This window comes from Zootoca vivipara, chromosome 3 (assembly GCF_965207765.1).
Source record: "Zootoca vivipara chromosome 3, rZooViv2.hap1.1, whole genome shotgun sequence".
Lineage (NCBI taxonomy): Eukaryota > Metazoa > Chordata > Lepidosauria > Squamata > Lacertidae > Zootoca > Zootoca vivipara.
The window spans coordinates 10,152,001-10,174,464 of NC_142586.1; the positions used below are offsets into that span (position 1 = coordinate 10,152,001).

Consider the following 22,464-nt stretch of genomic DNA (forward strand, 5'->3'; position numbering starts at 1 on the left):
CTGTTGCTTCTCTGTCTGCATGCTGCTGCCCATTTCGGGAGATGACCACTACACTCATACATCTGCTGACAACCTCACTAAGAGAAGAACATACAGGGTCCACCATCTGCTCCCAACTAAGCCCACCTCATTGAGAAAGAGATTGTGCTGACATGTACCTGCTTTTGGCAGCTTCCGCGAGAGAAATAAATATTCTGCCCACATTCCACTGCCTGCCTGAGTGGAAGAGGAACGAAGACGAATGAATGCCTCTCCCCACAGGATGATGCTCCCTGCCTGAAGGACAGAGGCTGCCCACTGTGGCCCATGCTAGCCACCTGAGGGAGAAAAACTGGCCACTGTGATCTCATGCTGATGCTGCCTATTTCACAGACTGGCCACTGTGTTCTCACACGGATGTGTCCAACCAGAAGGAGAGACACAGGCCATTGTGATGTCATGCTGATGCTGAAGGAGAGAGAAACTGGCCAATGTACCAGCCCACAAGTGCTGTCCACCTGAATAACAAGGAGACACTGCCTGGCACGCCAACACATTGCTCACCATGTTCATGAGAATTATGTCCTTTGCACCTTGGACCAGACTGGGGTTTCTTAACTTGCTTTTACTCTCCTGTTCCTGCATATTAGGTTCCCTTACCAGAGGTCTATAATAACAAGCTAATGAATCAACACACATTTATTTGTATACAAAAGGTAGGTAAAGGTAAAAGGTAAATGTGAGGGACAGGGGATATCACGAAGTCCCTCCCCTCCTGAGTTCAAGCCAATCACCGAGCACAGGGGAAAGCAGAGAGAGTTCCGATTCCAGTGGGGAAGCAGGAAGTCGTGTCCGAGGCTCAGGCAAGGTAGAGGAGCCAGGGTCCCAGGTGGGACAGGAAGGGGCGAATAAGGGGGGGAGACCCATCCCCCCAACTCCAGAACTACGCAGAAAGAGGAGGGGAAAGAGGATGGGTCTGCCAAAGCTTTTGTGTTGGAGAAAGACGCGCCAAAAGCCATTAGGAGGTTCTGAAACCGACTGATCACATCACTCCGTGTAAATAGCAATGACTTCAGCACTGTAAATACGCAGCACCAATAAAAGAATAAAATGCAGAGCTGCGTAGCGTCGTTACTCTGAAGTAGTCCACTCCGGCCACTGTGACAGTAAAGGAAACCCTGGACGGTTAAGTCCAGTCAAAAGTGAATATGCGGTTGTGGCGCTCATCTCACTTTCAGGCCGAGGGAGCCGGCATTTGTCCACAGGCAGCTTTCTGGGTCATGTGGCCAGCAGGATTAAACCGCTTCTGGTTTATCCCCCTATTATCCCCCTATATTTCCTCCCCTCAGAGTGGCTTCACTGCCCAATAGGCATTTTTAGGAGATGGCTGCCCTCTAACTCCTGCTGGCTACTGGTGGGAGCAACTCTGCCTCGTGAATGCAAGCACTGGAGATGAGAAATCATCAGTCAGACAGACAGCTTGGTCAGGATTCTAGCAATTTGCAGAGAGAATAAAAAAATTAAAATATAAAATGCTACCTCTTACACCATCCCTTTTACATGTAACAGGCAAGTGTAGCTTGATTGTCAATTTCGGTTCCTAGATTTCTGCACCAACTTGAAAACTTTCTTTCTATAGATCTATAAGTCTTTTAATGTTTAATAGATTACTGTGTTTTATTTTTCTGTTGGAAGCCGCCCAGAGTGGCTGGGGAAACCCAGCCAGATGGGTGGGCTATAAATAATATATTATTATTATTATTAGTTTTATTAGTATTATTAGTATTAGTATTATTATTAGGAAATTCGTATACATTTTTGCAAGGAATTTTACACATTATTTCCACTGATGTGTGTATTTTTTTTTTCTGCACACCGGTCCCTAATAGTAGATGCTTTTCGTATATTTTTTTTAATTGGAGAACTGCATCACAAAATTTGGAGAAGTGCGAACTTTGGAAAGACAGCTGTGTTCCTACTGATGTACAAATCAGATAAAATTGCATTAAAACAGAACAAAATTATCCCTTGTTTCTAGCTCTACCTCCTCCATATAAAAATGAAATGAAATGAAGCCACAGGGGCTATAATCTAGAGCAAAGCGTCAACATTGTAAGAGAGGCATCTTGACTCTTTCCTTTTTGCAGTTCTACACACACACACACACACACACACACACACACACACACACACAAACCCACAGCTTCCTGCCTTCCTCACACCCTCCAACAACAAAGTAACAGTCTGCTGGTATTTGTAGTTTGGCCGCTGAATATGCAGCCACAAAGTCCCCTTAAACACAAAATTGCACGATCTACATGATTGCCTGAATGTTCAGATACCATAACTGTTGTCACTGCACCAAATGCCACAGCAGAAACATGCATTTTAAACACTGGATATTTTCTTCATACTTCAGTAGAGCTGTTTCCCCTCCTTGAAGTTCAATCCGTGGCCACTCAACCCAGTCAGCGGACTTCAGAGCAATAGATGCTCTGAAATGCATTTAACACAGCCCATTGTTATGCACATGAGAAAATGTGTGGTTGAGAGGCAGGGTGGCTTTTTAACTTAGTGGATGGTTCTCAATTTATTTCAGAAGCCTCAAGCACCTTTAAAAGACAACAATCTCCAGTGCAGTCTTTGAAGGTAGGCCAGGTGCAAGTTGCTGGAAAAAAGGCTGGCACAATGACTCAGATTGACAATATTTTATCCACACACACACACCAAACCATCTATCTCACATAGAAAGAATACTGTTCATGGCGTGTGAATGCTACCCTTCCCACCTCAAGGCATCTCAACAATTTAAGAGCAATGCATTCAAAATTATGCCCTCTGAAACTCTTGCAGATATTTCATTTAAAAAGGGAATCCTTGAAATTTACCTCGAGTTTCACTTCTGGTGAAATTCAACAGCTCCCTAGGGGTGTACAGTATACCCTTTGATGATTTTATTTTTAAGCTTTCCTCAACATTCCCGCAAATTTCAGCTGAGCAGGGCATTCATTTTATACTCATGTCAAATGTCATCGAGGCCCAATTTGGTGGTTACCAAGAAAGCAGAAAAGCTCCCTGAGAGATGTTGCTCATCTTGGGGGTTTTTATTAAAAAAAGGTTTTTGTTTAATGAATTTATGCACTGCCCTTTTAACAGGCATTTCCTAACGCATTTCTCCAAATTTCCCTGAGAAATCCTTCATTCGTTTGGCCAAAGCATATTCATCGTTAAGTATCACTTTACACAAAATTTAGTGGCAAATTTAATTGTTGGTGAAAATATCGCCCTGCAGTGTTGAGTGGCTCCCAACAGAATTATTAAAAACATGATAAAACATCAAACATTAAAAACTTCCCTAAATGGGGTTGCCTTCAGGTGTCTTCTAAAAGCCAGATAGTTGTTTATTTCCTTGTTGTTGATTTCCTTGACATCTGATGGGAGGGCATTCCACAGGGTGGACTCCACTACTGAGAAGGCCCTCTGCCTGGTTCCCTGTAACCTCACAGGGAGGGAGCCACCAGAAGGCCCTCGGTGCTGGACCTCAGTGTCTGGGCTGAACAATGAGGGTGGAGATGCTCCTTCAGGTATCCTGGGCTGAGGCCATTTAGGCTTTAGGCTTTAAAGGTCAGCACCAACACTTTGAATTGTGCTCAGAAACGTAAAGGTAAAGGTACCCCTGACCATTAGGTCCAGTCGCAGATGACTCTGGGGTTGCGGCGCTCATCTCGCTTTACTGGCCAAGGGAGCCGGTGTTCGTCTGCAGACAGCTTCCGGGTCATGTGACCAGCATGACTAAGCCGCTTCTGGCAAAACCAGAGCAGCGCACAGAAACTCCATTTACCTTCCCGCTGTAGTGGTACCTATTTATCTACTTGCACTTTGACATGCTTTGGAACTGCTAGGTTGGCAGGAGCTGGGACCGAACAACGGGAGCTCACCCCGTCGCGGGGATTTGAACCGCCGACCTTCTGATCAGCAAGCCCAAGAGGCTCAGTGGTTTAGACCACAGCGCCACCCGCGTCCCTCGGAAACGTACTGGGAGCCAATGAAGGATGCCAAAAGCAGCTTCCAATCAGTTTCACAATACTGCTGACTTCTGTGGCTCCAGGGCGGTAGTTCTTAAATGGGGGTCTATGAATGACCAGTGGTCCCTATTCTTTTCTCAGGGGAGAAGCAACAAAGAAAATAAAAGTAAAAAATATTGAACTGGAGTTTTCTTTGAAATGTCAACTAGCCCCCTTTTCACTTTTAAACTGAAAGGTTGCTTGCCTCTTCAGCTGTATATATTGCTGTTGTTGCAATAAAATAAAAAAGAACCCCCCCCCCTGCTGTGTACATACAGTGGTACCTCGGGTTACAAACACTTTGGGTTACAGACTCCGCTAACCTGGAAGTAGTACCTCGGGTTGAGAACAGAAATCACGTGGCGGCAGCAGCGGGAGGCCCCATTAGCTAAAGTGGTACCTCAGGTTAAGAACGGTTTCAAATTAAGAATGGACCTCCGGAATGAATTAAGTTCGTAACCAGAGGTACCACTGTGTATGTTTACGCTGGTTGGATCAAGTCATCTATATGTAGCCATAGGTGAGAATATGTAGAGGTGTACTACAACAGGAGAAGAGCCCTCAATCAGGAAAACAAAACTGGCGAGCAGAATTTCCCCCTATAGCAAATCTCTGTCTTCTTGCTTTCTATATAATCGTCTTCCTTTTTGCAGAAGGAGTTATCAAGCAACTAATGCTTTTTCTCTTTCCCACCTCTTTCTTTGCCTATATTTTATTGACATAACCCAAGTTACATCAAAATTTGTGATTATTGTTGTTTCATTTTTGCTATTCCCCTCGAGTCTTGAATGAAAGGGAGAATATGAATGGCTTTAAAATCAACAATAAAAATATAAGATTAATTAGGTCCCATGCAGGACATACGGATCATCTTACTTTAGCAAAACAATTGTAAACAGGAGCATAGTATACACAGCTTTTTGAAGTCCCTGGGCTTTGAAAGGACATTCATTTGCAAGAATTAAATATTCCTCCATTTAGGGCCCTTATTGATTTCAAAAAGTAAACAAATGCAAGTCTCTTTGATACATTGAAAATACCTTTTTAAAAGAACCTTTCAGCCAGTGAACCAACCTCCCAGTAATTATTTCCTTCATGACCTTCCAAACATATAAAATTATCTCGGCAAGATCAACAAGAAATATCTAAGATGTCGCTTTTCCAGGTCTGGAAAGAAGGCTAATCACTATTTTGTTTCTATGGTTTTGGCAAACTTCCACTTTGCCAATTAGAAAATTTGCAAGGCCACCCCCAGAGTGGTGTTTTTTTAGGCGTGTGTTGAAATGTAACACCCCATTATTTGCTGCCATTTCCTCTTTTAGCCTTGACTGCAAGACCCAAGCCGTTAGGTTGAGGCTACTGCATGGAGGGTGACCGGGAAAGACATGTCCCCTTCAGCATTACAGCAGCTCCCCTCCCCCCCCCACAAAAAAGAGCTTATAAAAAGATACAAACTGTGTGTAACTGATTACCCTCCCAGAAGCTATCAATGAATGCCAATATACCCACACCACAGCCTGTATTTATTTCTTAACAAAACTATAATAGAACCAGCGGCAGAAATGGCAGACTTCTGCAACTAACATACGGTAATCAGCAACACTTTTGAATCATAGAATTGTAGTTGGAGGAGGAGGAGGAGGAGGAGGAGGAGGAGGAGGAGGAGGAGGAGGAGGAGGAGGAGGAAGAAGAAGAAGAAGAAGAAGAAGAAGAAGAAGAGGAGGAGGAGGAGGAGGAGGAGGAGGAGGAGGAGGAGGAGGAGGAGGAGGAGGAGTTGATATTCCGCCTTTCACTCCCCTTGTTGTTGTTGTTTAGTCGTGTCCGACTCTTCGTGACCCCATGGACCAGAGCACGCCAGGCACTCCTGTCTTCCACTGCCTCCCGCTGTTTGGTCAAACTCATGTTCGTAGCTTCGAGAACACTGTCCAACCATCTCGTCCTCTGTTGTCCCCTTCGTCCCCTTAAGGAGTCTCAAAGCGGCTAACAATCTCCTTTCCCTTCCTCCCCCACAACAAACACTCTGTGAGGTGAGTGAGGCTGAGAGACTTCAGAGAAGTGTGACTGGCCCAAGGTCACCCAGCAGCTGCATGTGGAGGAGCAGAGAAGTGAACCCGGTTCACCAGATTATGAGTCCACCGCTCTTAACCCACGCTGGCTGGAAGGGACTCCAAAACCCATCTAGTCCAAACCCTTGCGATGCAGGCACCTCAGCTAGATCATACATGACAGATGGTCCTTCAGCCTCTGCTTCTGAAGCTTACAAGGCCTCTCCACTGACAATGGAAACCACACTTGTATCCAGTTTCCTAATGGCTGCATTTCTGATACTGGCATCTGCACATGTATAAGACAACCCCTATTTTGGGGGAGTCCAGTTTAAGAAAATGGGGAGAGATGACCCAAAGTTGTTGAGCTTTTTTGGGGGGGGGGAATGCATAACATCACTCAGCCGACTGACAAACGGTGCCAATTGCATGCAACGCTGAAACCCCCAAGCTTCTGCCAGCTCGCAACTGTGATAATATGTTTTCTTTTTCTGGTGGATCCATCTTTACAACAGGCATTTCTCTATTTAACCTGTGGAAATTTTCTGGAACTTGTTTCTATCTTTCCTCAAACTTCTTCCTTCCCTTCTTTATTCCAACTAACTCTTCTCCCAATCATCATAGAAACCAGACTACAGTGCCTTTAAAGGGACAAACTTATAAAAAGAATTATGGAATCAGCAGCCGCTGAGGCTATTATGAAGGCTAAAAAATATTGTATTGTATTTTAAGAGTCATGAAGTGATAACACTGTACCATCTGTAAATAAAAACATACACTTATTGAACAGATTCCAAACTCACAAGAACACAACCCAAGGTTAATCAATCCTGGGCATCTCTGATTAATGGCTATTGAGTTACAGAGCTAGGAAAGATCCCAACCGTCAGTCAAAGCAGGCCGAGGCCACCCCTACAGTGAAGCAGCTGCCTCAGGCGGCAGATGATGAGGTGCAGGAAAGGGCCAGAGCTTGTGAGTGCCATGTGTCCTGCCCTGTTCCTCCCATGCTAGCCTCCTGCCCTCAAGTGCAGTGAAAGACTCTGTCCTTTCACCAGCACTGGGGTGAGATTCAACTACCAGTCCAATCAGTTTCTGTATGTGCCTGGGGGAGAGCGCCATCTTGTCCTTTGCCTCAGGCTGCAAAATGTCTTGAGCCTGAAGCAGACGGGGGGAGGTTCAAAAAGAATCTATCTACATGGTGCTTAGAGAATAAGTTGCACCTAAATATTAGCAAGACAAAGGAGAGGGTGTTGGAATTTCGGAGGAAGAGAGGGGAACTAGCCCTGTTGTATATCAGGGGGGTTGTGCGGAGAGAGTCTCTTCCTTTAAATTCCAGAGAGTTTACCTTAGTGAAGATCTCACTTGGACAAACAATATACCTTATATTCCGGCGTATAAGACGACTGGGTATATAAGACGACCCCCAACTTTTCCAGTTAAAATATAGCGTTTGGGATATACTTGCCATATAAGAAATACGACCCGGCGTATAAGACGACCCCCGACTTTTGAGAAGATTGTCCTGGGTTAAAAATTAGTCTTATACGCAGGAATATACAGTAACTCAGGTGGTTAGGAAGGCCAACAGAGACTCCATTTCTCAGGGTCTTGCAAAAGAACAATGCCAAACAACAATTGATGACCTCCTTCTACCGGTTCACAATAGGAAGTGTCCTCTCATATTGTATCACAGTGTGGTACGTTGGCTTGACAGCCACGGACAGAAAGTCTTTACAGAGAGTGGTGAACACAGCCCATGATATCATGGGCTGTCCCCTGAGACCGCTAGATGACATCGCAAGGGATCTTAGGAGAGTGACAAAAATTCTCAGGGACAGTTCACACCCCAGCCAGCACCTCTTTAATCTTCTACCCTCGGGCAGGAGATATAGAAGTATAATCAGTCGTACCAACAGGCTAAACACCAGTTTCTATCCGTGGGCTGTTAGGCTGCTGCACGGAAAATAATATAGTGCAACTGACTTTCGGGGTTGGTGTGTTGTGCAACAAGCACACAGAGTGCAATGAGATTGAGTGTTTGGGGGGAGGCTCGGTTAATTTCATTGTACACAGGTACATTGACAATAAAGGTATTATTATGATTACTTAGCTAGTTAGGCCAGTGGTCAGATTCCATATAAAGCGAATTGAAATGTTCCATATTTTCATCAGTGTGGACTGTAAAATTTCCCCAGTGAATGTTGATGACAGGGGTCTAATGTGCATTGGATGAGCATCCAGCCTTCTGGGGACTCTCCTGACAAGGACACTGGAAATATTGGAAAGAGTGTTACTCTTCTGCACGGCATACTATAAGCAGGCTCAGTTTTCCAGAGTCCCTAAAGAGTCTTCTATGGAAAAATGCCATCCCCTCAAAGACGTTTTGGGACTCTGATACGCAGTGTCCTTCTACTTCGAGATCTCTCATCGCTGTTGATGGCTTTCCGAATCTATTCGGAGCCAATTTGGAATCTAATTTGAGTCTCTCCTGCTACATAATTGATTGGAGTGCTTTTGGATAAGTGAAATTCAATGATGTTCCCTTGAAAAGTCTTTGTTAATGCAGCCTAAGTAAAAAAGCACTTAGGGGATGAAGCTGAAATTGAACAGGAAGGAAAGGTTGACGATTGGGTCAAACTTCCCTCCAGCTGCCAGAATTCGGAAATATGAGATGGGACAGAAGCAGAAGGGGCACTCTGGAGTACAGAGAAGGTGACAGATCTCAGTAAGAACTGAACAGCGCTCAAAAGAGTGATGTCATTCCAGCACTTGCTTAACTTTATCACATTGGACCAAGAGCATATTTTGAAATGCCAAAAACTTAAGTAACACTAGGAATGTATTAAATCTTCTGTTCCCCAGCCATTAATAATAATTTTCTGGATATTAGAAGGAAAGCCCTCGTGTCCCTAGATGTCAGTGACAGCATATTGTCTTCCTTTTTCTCTCTCTTCTTTTTATTTTACCAAACTTTTTTTTAAAAAAATTGCTTTACCTAAGAGCAATGGACCCGCTAAGATACACTGGACTGAATCGTGCTTAGTTCCCACTAAAATCAATTATACTGATCTTGTCAAGACTTCACAATGTTTTCAATGAAACCTAGAACGTGTTGGTTAGAGTGTGGTGCTGATAATGCCAAGGTTGCAGGTTCGAGCCCAGTATGGGACAGCTGTGTATTCCTGCATTGCAGGGGGTTGGACTAGATGATCCTAGTATAGTGTATAAATTATTATTATTATTATTATTATTATTATTATTATTTCTATACTTAACAAAGTTGTGGGACACACACGGTGAACAAGCAAACCCAGTGAAGCCTAATGGTTCCTCTCTGTCCCAACTAAATCATTTCTGAAACATTCCCTTACCATCTAGAAATGCATTTCTTTTATTTATTTGTTGTTGTTGTTTTGCATTTGTTGAACAAATTTAGATCCTGAATACTATCAGTTTCAGAATTTCAAAACTTGGCAGGTTTGATGCAAAGCTGTCAGGATTCAGAAAAAAAAAAGTTTGTAAATCAGAAAACTACCAGATGGGGTGGCCTGGAGAAATGGAGTCTCTTTGTGATGGGCGTGTTTGCTCATATGACTTTTGCCAACAAATTTCAGCTGCCCCGCAGCACCTTATTGTGCAGGAAAGACTAAACCAATTTACAAGTGAAAAGGACAAGCGAAACACTGGCCCAGAAATGAGACTCAATAAATGGCCACAATAATCCTCACTAAACCAGAGAAATTTTCCTGAGAGAAAACCATCCTGAAAGCTGAGGAGACTGCAAAACTTTAAAGGAAACACAGTCCGAAGTGCTTCCCTCTAGAAAAAGCCTTTGCTTTGTCATTTTTACAGGCGGTGCTTAATTGGATTACGCTTGATTTTAGCTAAACTAAAATAAGATTTTTCCTTATTTTGAAAGCCAAGAAATCTTGACATTTGGATTAACACCTTTTCCTTCTTATTGTACCCCGAGGAACATGGAATTGGTAACTTTAAAAAGGGGGGTATAACTGATCTATCCGTTTTATACAAAGGAGCTGAAAGTGGGTTTGACTCTATTGAGGTGCAAATTCAGTCTATCCATTAACTGGTACCCAGAATGAAAAAACAAGTACTGTACCTGCTAAATAGGTACAGTTGGGAGGTATGAAATAGGAATGGGGAGGCGGCACTGGAAAGGCAGCACAGGGTGCCTTGGGGTGGCTTGGAGACAAGGAAAGGCGCTAGTGGCTCCCTATAATAAAGAAAGAAAAAGAAAAAGAGCTCACATCAACTGCTGCTGCTTGCAAGGGACCATATCTTAACATACCTGCCAAGTTCCAGCCTGAGAAATAAGGACAGGACCGGAAGTAGCAGACCGGAAGTAGTGCTGCCGCCATTTTGGAACTGGGCGGAGCATGCTCAGAAGTGACTTTTGATGCTGCTGTGCCCAGTTCCAAAATGGCTGCCGCACCAGAAGTCACGCTGCAGCCATTTAGGAACTGGGCACAGCAGCATCAAAAGTCGCTTCTGAGCATGCTCCGCCCAATTCCAAAATGGCCGCTGCACCAGACTAAACCGGGGGGAAACAAAAAAAATCAGTTTTTCCGGCTGGGAACAGCTGGGAAAACGGGGGTTTCCCGGGGAATACGGGAGACTTGGCAGCTATGTATCTTAAAGACGGGGGGGGATCCCCTTCAAGTTACAAATACAACAAGCATCTCTGCATCTATAAATTGGCTCTAGCGGTGTGAATTCATACTAATGAAGAACACCTGATCAGCTTTGCAATTCCTTGAAATCAATCTGAGACCTCATTTGCGGGAAAGAGATGGGAGGAAGCTGAAGGAAAACACCTTAAATAATGTTAGGTGGAAATCAAGGAAGCAACGTTCTGTAGACAAGAGCAAGGATAAAGCTGACCTAAAGCAGGAAAAGGTTGCCTTTTTAAATTTTATTTTTTAAAAGTAATAAACCCTCCAAAGAAACCGAAATCCCTCTTGTTTACTGGAGAGGATTAAATCCCCGCGATAGTTTCCCAAGGTCATTTCAGGATTACATGCTTCCTGGCACATGAGAGACACCAAGGGAGAGAGCCTGCAAGCCCTGTGTGTTTCAGAGCGCCGCAAAGAGTTAATTGTGTAGCTTCACATTGGCCAGACAGAATGTGAATAGTCTAATGTTAAGAGCTCCAAGTCCACTCCAAAATTCCACATGAAATTCTCCCCAATATACAAAGTGCCTATTTATTACGGCGCTAATATTTCTCTCTCTTTAAAAAAAATAAAATCTGGAAAGCACATAAGAATAAACTGGATTGGAGAAGTCGCACTGTTTATTCATTTCTGCATGCCCAGCCTAGACCCCTCCTCTGAAAGGAGGTAATGGGATGCTCTGCACAGCCACCCACAGAGGTTGTTCTTTCCTGCAACATCCCTCCAAGCTCTCGGTGCCCTTTGCCAACCCTTAACCATGTCCAAATCACCATTTGAAAAATACAAGGACACCCCCCCTTTAAAAGGGGGGATCATTTGCCCAGATACTGAAGCAACAGCTGTAGAGTGGACACTTATCTCTCCTGCTTTATGGAAGACAGTCCTCTGTTTGAGGGACTGTCTGGTTGCAGCCTGGTTTAAAGGCAGGGGATCGTAAGAAGGGAGAGCAGGTGCCTTGAATCTGTCCATCAACAGTTAGCAGTACTAGGGGGACCATAACCTCTGCCTTGTAAGCAGAAGGTCACAGGTTCAAAATCCTTGCTAGCATCTCCAGGAAAGGCTGGGAGAGAGTTAGCCGTATCTGGACAGCAAACCGAGCAGGAATATATGGGTCACCCGGTTATAGTCTTCTGCACTATGGTGAAATGTATTGCATAGTTTTGAACTATAAAACCTTAAATGGCTCAGGACCGCAATACCTCAAGGACCGCCTCTTTCCATATGAACCTACCCGGACCCTAAGATCATCTTCTGAGGCCCTTCCTCGTGTGCCTCCTCCTCGAGAGGTCCGGAGGGTGGCCTGCGAGCGCTCCAATTGGAGAACAGCCTTTACCAAAGGTGTCGTGGGCTTTGAAGAAACTCATCTCAGGATACAAGGGAGAAAAGTGCTAAGAGGAAGGCACGCTTGGCAAATCCACACCGTGATCAACTTCCAATGTCCCCACTGTGGAAGGACGTGTGGATCCAGAATTGGCCTCCACATTTACTTACGGACCCATTGTTAAAATCGTGTTTATGGAAGACAATCTTACTCGGCTTCTTCACCAAAGAAGAAGAAGCACAATATTATATAATGGAAGAAGACACACCTCCTGAATTTTGTCCTGCCATACACCTGCTGAGGGTACAGGAGCATCCTTTTAGAGTCAGGAACTGATAACATGTATGTATAAATAAAAGAGAACCGACCTTCCAACCTGGACCCTGAGATCTTCTTCTGAGGCCCTTCCTCGTGTGCCTCCTCCTCGAGAGTTCTGGAGGGTGGCAACACAAGTGGCTCCCCATCTGCAGAATGCTCTCTCCGGGGAAGTTCACCTGGCGCCTTCATAATATACCTTTAGGCGCCAGGCAAAAACGTCGTTGATCTGATTTACATCCTATGCCCTTTTAAAATGTGTTGGTTTTTTGTTGTGTGGGGGGGGGGGCTACTGGGTTGTTGTTGTTATTCTGCTTGTGTATTTTTGTGGTTTTGTATCTTGATTGTATTCTATGAACCGCCCTGAGACCCCTGGGTATAGGGCGGTATATAAATTCAATAAACAACAACAACAATTTCTACTTCAATTCTAGTAAAGATGTGTAAATCTGCAGGATTACATATAAATTAGCATCTTTTAAATTTAATGCAAATCGGAATCCTGTTCTGTTTTGTCTTTGCTGATGCATTTGGGGGGGGGTCCTTCCTCATCCCTTGTATAGCTGTTGCGTTTGTCTGTTTGTTTGTTTTTTGATAAGTCTAACAGGGCCACTTCGCTGTTACCAAAATTATACTAGCAGCTTAACAACAACAAAAACTATGCAGCCAAACAATACTGTAGATTTGGGGGATTAACTGATAAATGGCATTCCCGGCCCATACATCTGTCTGCTGAAAGCTTGGAAATAACATTGCAGTACATCAGAAATCAAAGAATCACTGAATTGTAGAATTGGAAGGGAAACTAAAAGGTTCATCTCGTCCAACCCCCTGCAATGCAGGAATATGAGGATCAAACCTGCAACTTTGGTGTTATCAGCACTAGGTTCTAACCAACTGAGCTATCCAGAAATACGAAGCCCATGATTATTATAATCTGGAAATCAAACATGATTTCCTAAATCTCACATTCCTGCTACAGTCACATCAGCCTGAATGTGGCTGGGGCTGGAGACCTACATGAAGTTATGAGTAGGTCCCACTGAACTTCTGAGTAAACCTCCATAGACTCTGCATCCGTGGCGAGTCGCAGGCTGAGTCATCAGGAGGGAGAAAGGAGAGGAAGGTGAAGAAAAGCTCCCCAAAGTTCCTTTAACAATGAGGAAGGGGGGTTCAGGATGAGTGGTGCAGCGATAAAATTGCTAGCACTATTTGCACAGCTAAGCAGGGTCCGTCATGGTTTCAAACTGGATGAGGACCCATTTGTTGAGATTCCTGCATTGCAGGGGGGTTGGACTAGACGACCCTTCCAACTCTACAATTCTGTAACATTTTTGTACAGGTCTGGCTTGATTAGGGAGAAACACATTCTTCATTCTGTCTTAAGACTATGACCAGATACAGCCAATTTTTCTCTTCTACCCCACCCTGCTCTGTTTACCATCGAGCCCTGATGAAGAGTACTGGGGAATTGGAAAGCTTGCACACCATTTTGTAACATTTTGGTTGGCCAAATAAAGGTATCGCCCTAATATTGACCTTGGAATTTTTCTTAATTTTTCAGCATAGCTACCTTGACTTTTCATGTTCTGCAATTTATTCATATGATATCCTGTCCTACCAGTTTGCTGCTTTCTTTTTTCTTTTCTTTTTTAAATCCTTGCAGAAATTTTTCCTATTAATCATAAAGTAAATAAATCCTGTGAGGCAACTTAGGCCACTCACTGTCTACTAAGTTAAGTGCACCCAGTAGGTTTCCTAGCTATAAAGGTAAAGGTAAAGGGACCCATGACCATTAGGTACCAGTCGTGACCGACTCTGGGGTTGCGGCGCTCATCTTACGTTATTGGCCGAGGGAGCTGGCGTACAGCTTTCAGGTCATGTGGCCAGCATGACAAAGCCGCTTCTGGCGAACCAGAGCAGCACACGGAAACACCGTTTACCTTCCCGCCAGAGCGGTACTTATTTATCTACTTGCACTTTGACATGCTTTCGAACTGCTAGGTTGGCAGGAGCTGGGACCGAGCAATGGGAGCTCACCCTGTCGCGGGGCTTCGAACTGCCGACCTTCTGACCGGTTTTTCTCTATTTTTATTTATTTATCTTTTTAATTAGGGGTACTCTTATTTTGACTCAATAAAATCACCATTTTATAGTTCACATTGGGGAAAGTAAATACAGCAAATACAACAAAACTGACCAATCACTGTGCTAGATTCCAACTCCTACTTCACACATTAGACGCTCGCTTCCATCTGAGACTCAGAAAACACCGTGACAGGAAATGAGGCTGCCATCGAGGGCAGGGCCGGCCCTACGGCCAGGCTGGGTGGCGCAGGGCGCCACGGTGCCGGCCTGCTAGGGGAGGCGCTGCGCAGTTGCGGCCACCCGCCACCCGCTCCATCACGCAGCAGCGCCCGCCCGCCCGCCACGCTGGGAAACGGGGCAGGGGGGCACCGGAGGGATCCGTCGCACCATGGCGCCAGAGCGCCAGAGGTGCTTAAGACAGCCCTGATTGGGGGGGGGGGTAGCAAAGGGACTGACGATTCACCGTGCTAGAGAAGAAACTAATTTGTTTTAGATTTTTAGTTTCTTCTCCCGTTAGATTCACAGAATGTTTAGCAGTATGTGTACCCCTGCATACCCCCAGAAAAAAGCACTGGTTATACTAGGATTTGGAACTGGGTTGCCCGCATCCAAACATAAAATGCCATAACATCACACACTCACAGATCCTTAACCCGTGCTTTCATCTGCTAGCATTTATATACAGTGTGAAGGTAAGCAGAGACAAAGACATACAGATACAAAAAGCAAGAGGGTTGTAGCAGAGATCCTATAAGAGTATCCTGAACTTCCCCCATCTCAGAAGAACAGAAGAAGAGCCTGCTATATTAGGCCAATGCCCCATCTTGGTTGGCATCCTGTTCTCACAATAGCCAACCAGATACTTACAGGAACCTCACAATCAGCATCCAATCACAATAGCAGTCTCCCTGTCCCGCCCTCGTGCGTGATGTCACAACAGGGACCGCCACATGCCACAGAACACTTGCAGTGCTAACAGGTTTGCTGGCAGGGTGCAGATATATATTGTGATGGATCTCTGAGTGCCAGACTCCTATAATCCTAGCACGTGTTAATAGCTCATCAAGACAGGCTATCGTTCTGATGAGGGAATCACCTGGGCGACGGGCCATTAAGAGAATAAAGAAAAGGTGATGGGCCATTAAGAGAGCAAATGAAAGGGCGCTCTGCGCCAGATGGCAAATGGGTGGGCCTCCTCCAGCTCTGAGATGGTTAGAAGGATAAAGCCTGAGTTGGAAGCAGAGTTTGCTGTGATGTGGCCTAGAGGAAAAAGCTGCAGGCTGGAAAGGCAGAGAGGGAAGGCCATGGCTTCTGCTTGAATCCAAGGCTGCAGCTATGGGAGAAACAAGACCATTTGGGGGATGTTAAGGCTGTGAACCCCACCATTGTAGACTCAGGTTATATATGCGTGTATAAATACGCCATATGTCCTAAAGACGCCACAGTGTCTGCCGTGCCTCATCCCCAAAAGGAAACACAAACCCTGTGTATTAGCTCCTGGAACCCCTGGAATCTTGCGCCACTCAGGTATTGGGGTGGCATGCAACAATATGACCTTCGAGTGTTCGGAAAACACGATGTGCTCTCATCACACGTGCCACTCGGTAGGAAGACATCTGGGTTGTGTGCAACAAGTGAGTAACCACAGTGTGTTTATTGCACGGGGGGGGGGGGAGGAATGGAAAAAACAATAGGAGTATTAGCTATCACATGCCAAGGCGAAGCTCTGGCCGCTCTTACAGAACAGGAAGCAGTTATAGGGGAGAAGAGGATTGTGCCAAGTTCCATAGTGGGGTTTCTTGGCTCTAGAATTTTGAGAAGGGCATAAAGATTCCCCATAAAAAGTGAGATTGCTCCCACTTAACCCTCCTTGTAGTTACCGCCATTCAAGACTCACAGAAATAACCTCCTGAAGGCAGGAGGTGCACAGAGTTAAATATCCTTGGGTTTACATGAAACCATACAGGTCAATGTACATCCATCAAGAATCTACATTGCTGGAGTTATTCCCAGTGCTGGGCAAGTTAAAATATGTGAACTTGATGCAATATTCTCCTGAAACTAACTTCTCCTTTTGACAGTTAGCACATTTATGAGCAAACACATTCCTTGCTGAACTTTAAACGGTGTGAGCTGAGATGTTCATTAACTGATTGTGATTTCCAAAACTTCTTGAGAAATGCCCATTTTTATCTTTTGCTGGGAACTGTCTAAATGGCATCGTTGAGGTATGTGTGGCTGTGGACTGGGCATTATAATTCCTATGATGCAGAAGGCAGAAAACTGCGATTGAGGGATAGTAAGATGTGAAGTAAAAAATATCCCATTAGTTGCGGGACTGATAATTTAAGCAGCTGGTGGTCATTTCAAAGGCATCTTCTGGTTATCACATTGGAGCGCATATTGTTATATCACACACAGCACGTAACCCTGCTGATTTGCGTGTATTTGTGATTCTGGTGGCAGGCTGACTGCCATGCATCCAATACAATGGGGAGACTTCAAAAATGCAAGTTACTGTTTGGTACTGAAGGAAATGGGAGCCAGCAAACATGATGAGACAAGCATAAATTGTTATTGGGCCAGACTACATGAGCCCCAGAAAAGCGCTGGTGTTTCCAGCTGAGTCAAAAAGATGCTAACCTGGCTTTACAAACCACCAGTTAAAAGGCTTGCGATTTTAGGGGGTTTCTGTGTTTCACCTGAAGGAGCGTCTCCACCTCCATCATTCTGCCCGGACACTGAGGTCCAGCACCAAGGGCCTTCTGGCAGTTCCCTCGTTGCGAGAAGCCAAGTTGTAGGGAACTAGGCCAAGGGCCTTCTTGGTGGTGGCGCCTGCCCTGTGGAACGCCCTCCCAACAGATGTCAAAAAGGAAAACAACTACCAGACTTTTAGAAGACACCTGAAGGCAGCCCTGTTCAGGGAGGCTTTTAATGTTTAATAGATTACTGTGTTCTATTTTTCTGTTGGAAGCCGCCCAGAGTGGCTGGGGAGACCCAGCTAGATGGGCGGGGTATAAATAATAAATTATTATTATTATTATTATTATTATTATTATTATTATTATTATTACATCATCACTGCACAGTAGGCCCTTCTCACACACAAAGAGAGAGAGAGAGAGAGAGAGAGAGAGAGAGAAGAAGAAGAAGAAGAAGAAGAAGAAGAAGAAGAAGAAGAAGAAGAAGAAGAAGAAGAAGAAGAAGAAGAAGAAGAAGAAGAAGAAGAGTAGTAGTTTGGATTTGATATCCCGCTTTATCACTACCCGAAGGAGTCTCAAAGCGGCTAACATTCTCCTTTCCCTTCCTCTCCCACAACAAACACTCTGTGAGGTGGGTGGGGCTGAGAGGCTTCAGAGAAGTGTGACTAGCCCAAGGTCACCCAGCAGCTGCATGTGGAGGAGCGGGGAAGCGAACCCGGTTCCCCAGATTACGAGTCTACCGCTCTTAACCACTACACCACACACACATACACACACACACAGAGAGAGAGAGAGAGAGAGAGAGAGAGAGAGAGAGAGAGAGAGAGAGAGAGAATAATTTAAGAACCGCTTCCATGCCATGTGATTTGGTGAACATACTCAAATATCTGAAAGGCTGTCACATGGAAGATGACGCAAGCTCCTGCTTCTGGAGAGTAGGACCTGAACCAGCAGATTCAAATGACAAGAAAGGAGGTTCCAACTGAACATTAGGAAAAAATTTCTGGACTGTCTCCCTCAGGAGGTTGTGGACTCTTCTTCTTTTTCTCTTCTAATTTCCCCAATTTTCTTTCTTTTCTTTTTTTCTTCTTTCTTCTCTTTTTTTCTTTTTCCCTTCTTTTGATTCTTTGTAAATATTGTATTGTATTAATGCTGTACCCTTATTGAAAACATATATGTATATACTGAAACGTTTTGCAATTTAAAAAAAAATTAAAAATTTAAAAAAAATTAAAAAAGGAGGTTGTGGACTCTCCTTCCTTGGAGGTGTTTAAGCAGGAGTTGGATGGCAATTTGTCAGGGATGCTTTAGCTGAGATTCCTGCATTGCAGAGGGTTGGATTAGATGACCCTTGTGTTCCCTTCCAACTCTAAAATTCTATGATTTCTGCAACCAGTTAGGAAATGGCCCACCCTATTCCCACAACCAGGAACCCAGTAAGTGTACTTAGAAGCACAAAGGTTTCTAAGGTAGCCCAGGTCTGGCAGGTCCAAACTTATGTGTTGCCTGCCTGGTATTTTTTTAAAAAAAGCTCCGGTTGTGCAAGGTGCTAAACACAACACCAGGCAAATGGCAAGCCCTGTGCATTAATCAAACAGCTTGATCCCTGAAGACCACCCCAACCCTCGGCGTCTTACCAGAATGTACTGCATTGCGAGCCAGCTGTACAAGTTGGACGTTGTTAAACTCATCCAAGGGACAGCACCTGGTTTGCATTATTGGCAAAGGCATCTACAAGCAATGCGCTTTCGACAGGCGTGAGGGAGCTGGAAAAGTGCAAGGGGAAGTCCCCACATAAATACATTATTGTGCATGCCTGACCTGATAATATATGAAAAGAACCAGGAATAAATATATCAGGGACGGAGATTGTTCATGACCAAGGCATTTTTGCAACACAGCGGGGGAGGGAAGAATCCTTCCTTGAATTACCTGCCGCTTCCCCCAGCATTCACCACCCACCCCAAGTATAGTTCAGTACTAGACACAACTTCTCTTCCAAACTAATATCTCAAGGGCAGATCTCTCTGAAGCCCTTCTTTGCTGTTCTTTCACACGTAAGTCCTGGCACTACAGGACAAGGGTTTAAACCCCACGAAAGTCCGCAGCCTTCATTTCTGGGAGCCAAACTGCCCTGGCTTCTAGAAATAGATTGTTGGGGGGGGGGAGTATGGTAAAACCCTCTCTCAAGGAATGATGGAAACAGAGGGGGGTGGGACCCAAATTGCAAGGGTCTGTTAGGCAGTAGAAACCTCCCCCAAATACCTGACGCAAGAACACCCAAATTACGTGTTCTGCCTTAAATAAATTCTGAAAATGGGTGCAGTGGTGGTAGCGGTGCTTGTTTTCTGCACAGATTTGCAAAAGGTGTACATTCTTTTGTGTTCTGCGCAACTGTGATCTGACAGGATTTGGAATGCTTCACATGGAGTGGTGCATGCTGGGAGAAGTAGAAGTGTGCTTAACAAGGAGCAAGGGATGGGGGGGGGGATTTTGTTTGGCATGTATTTTAATGAAACCCCTTCCCAGTTTGTACTCTCCAAAACAATGCATGGACTGAAATGCAACTATCATTCAAGAGTCACACTTCTTCGCGTTTAGCGGTGCTGTTCTCCAGCCGCCATATTTTAAAAAAATTTTTACAACAATGCACACATTAGGCAACATGTGTCTTAAAAAGCACAGATTAACAAAAGCAACCTACAGTATGCACTAAATCAAGCAAAACTGTGTGCAAAGAATGTTATAACAAAGAATGTTATATTTCCACCAGGATTTTTTTTTAAAGAAAATGTGGCAAAGTGAATTTATGGTTGGAAAAATGAGAAAATAAGTCCATCCCTCCAAGCTGCAATGTTGTTCTGCATGCAATAAAACAGACATGTGAAAACACATTACCATCTCCAATGGCTTTCAGGTTTTTTCCTGCACAGAAATAATACCCATAGCCAGGGCCGGATTTAGGTTTGGTGAGGCCCTAAGCTACTGAAGGTAATGGGGCCCTTTATATTGTCCAGCTGTCCTTTGTCAACAACAAATTGCCACTGTTTTTTTGTGTTGAATATATGCTATATGGTAATTTATGGACCTAATAGGTATCTAAAGCCATTTGCACATGCAGAATGTAGGCACCCTATATACAGTGGTAACCTCGGTTTGCAACCGTTTTGGATTACAACCGTTTTGATCGCAACCATGTCAAACCCTGAAGTGTGTGTCCCCTTTTTTTGGATTACAACCCATTTTTTTTCTGGAGGCCCCATCGGCGAAAGCGCACCTTGGGTTACAACCTGTTTTGGTTTACAACCGGAACGGATTATGCCTGTAAGCCAAGGTATCACTTCTATATAGAAATGAGCAAACCAGTGATATTTTAGAGAGCAGGCTAGCAGGCGGGGCCCATGACTTACATCATAGGAGCCTACACAACACAAAACACTGTTGCTGTTTATAGGTTTTATTTTATTTGTTTTTTATCCTATCTTTTGGAAATGTACATCCAGGGTTTTTTTTCCTTTAAACTTTTTGGGGGCCCCAAAAGAGTGGGGCCCTAAGCTATAGCTTGTTTAGCTTATACATAAATCCGGCAGTGCCCATAGCACTAAAACAAAGGTTGGGAAAGTGCATAGGATACCACCCCCCTTAATGCTGGGAGACACTGCCTGTAGGTTTTTAGCTCATCTCCAAAACTATTGGGGGCTATGAACGTCCTCCTTACTTAAAATAAAAGCCGATGTTCTTAGGAATCCAAATTATGTGCCAAACACCAAATTCTTTGCAGTATCGGAGAAGATGAACAGCTCTGCGTGAGAGAGATAAAGACAAGGCAGGGCAGGTGGGAGTAACACGGACGTTTGATCTGTGTGCCACAGGTTTGAACCTTAATGGCGCTTCCTTTCAATGCGCTCCAACTGAATTAAACCACATAATCCGTGCTTTCTTGCAGGTGGCTAACCATCAGCAACCTAGGCAGCTATTCAGTATGTGTTTGGCAAATGGATCTCTGAACCTGCATTTTGCACAGAGCCAGTAGCAAGGAGGTTTTTGGAGCAAGGTCCCTGTGGCAATAAACATAATCAGATGAACAAGGTTGTGTGCACACACAGAGAGGGGGAGAGAGGGCAGGAGGGAGGGAGGGTTGAACCTTGGCCAATGGCTAACCTAATTATCATCCTTTGATCAGATCACATTCTGATGGAATAGCCTCTGCAGTAGCCTCATGCACCAATTTATTCATTTCATTTGTTTCGGCGTATTTATCCCCCACCTAACAACAGACGTTATCAAGGTGGCTTGCAAAGTAACAGGGTGAAATAGACAAGTGATACCATTGTTACTAGAGTGGAGCAAAAGCATGCCAAGACCACATAACACGGGTCTTGAAAGACCTACATTGGCTCCCAGTACGTTTCTGAGCACAATTCAAAGTGTTGGTGCTGACCTTTAAAGCCCTAAACGGCCTCGGCCCAGTATACCTGAAGGAGCGTCTCCACCCCCATCGTTCAACCCAGACATTGAGGTCCAGCGCCGAGGGCCTTTTGGCGGTTCCATCCCTGCGAGAAGCGAAGTTACGGGAACCAGGCAGAGGGCCTTCTTGGTAGTGGCACCCGCCCTGTGGAACGCCCTCCCATCAGATGTCAAAGAAATAAACAACTATACAGTATGACACTTAGAAGACATCTGAAGGCAGCCCTGTTTAGAGAGGTTTTTAATGACTGATGTTTTAAAGTATTTTTAATCTTTTGTTGGAAGCCGCCCAGAGTGGCTGGGGAAACCCAGCCAGATAATAAATTATTATTATTATTATTATTATTATTATTATTATTATTATTATTAGATTCCCCCGACCTTTGATGCTCCAGAAACAAGTGCCATTCTGTAGCTGAATCTCCCAACCTGGGACTGATTGTGCAGATCCAAAGGGGCTGTGTTTCTGAAGGTGCAAATTATGAGCGGCTTTCTCTTCAGATGCACCAACGCCACCCAAACACACATGGCTACTACTGTGCCCTTCTGGAAAAAGCTTCAGGGTGCACAGCCCTTGAGAGGGAATGACCAGAAACCAGCAGTCCTCTGAGAGATTCAGCCACATGATTCCAGAGGCTGCCTTCTTTTTTCCTTTCCCAAGCTATGTCTGAACTTTGGCCATGCCAGCTGTAGATTATGGCAGCTAGAGTCCAGGGCTTACCTTCCAAGTCCCGGACTGCAGAATCCGGGACCGGCAGCCGTGTGACACCGGAAGTTGCGTCGACGTAA

At 44.6% G+C, this 22,464-nt stretch overlaps 1 protein-coding gene across 2 annotated transcripts in view; it reads right to left on the reverse strand.

Annotated features, from left to right (window-relative positions):
- FGF18 (fibroblast growth factor 18) overlaps positions 1-22,464 on the reverse strand; it is a 115,454-nt gene that overhangs the window by 56,161 nt on the left and 36,829 nt on the right. Inside the window, exon 3 of one of the 2 annotated variants that reach the window (XM_088665550.1) lies at positions 18,846-18,974. The exons of the other annotated variant lie outside the window; for it this stretch is intronic. Within the exon in view, the coding sequence (XP_088521676.1) occupies positions 18,846-18,899 (54 nt within the window). The 5' untranslated portion in view covers positions 18,900-18,974. The remainder of the gene's footprint in view (positions 1-18,845; positions 18,975-22,464) is intronic. 2 annotated transcript variants of the gene reach the window in all.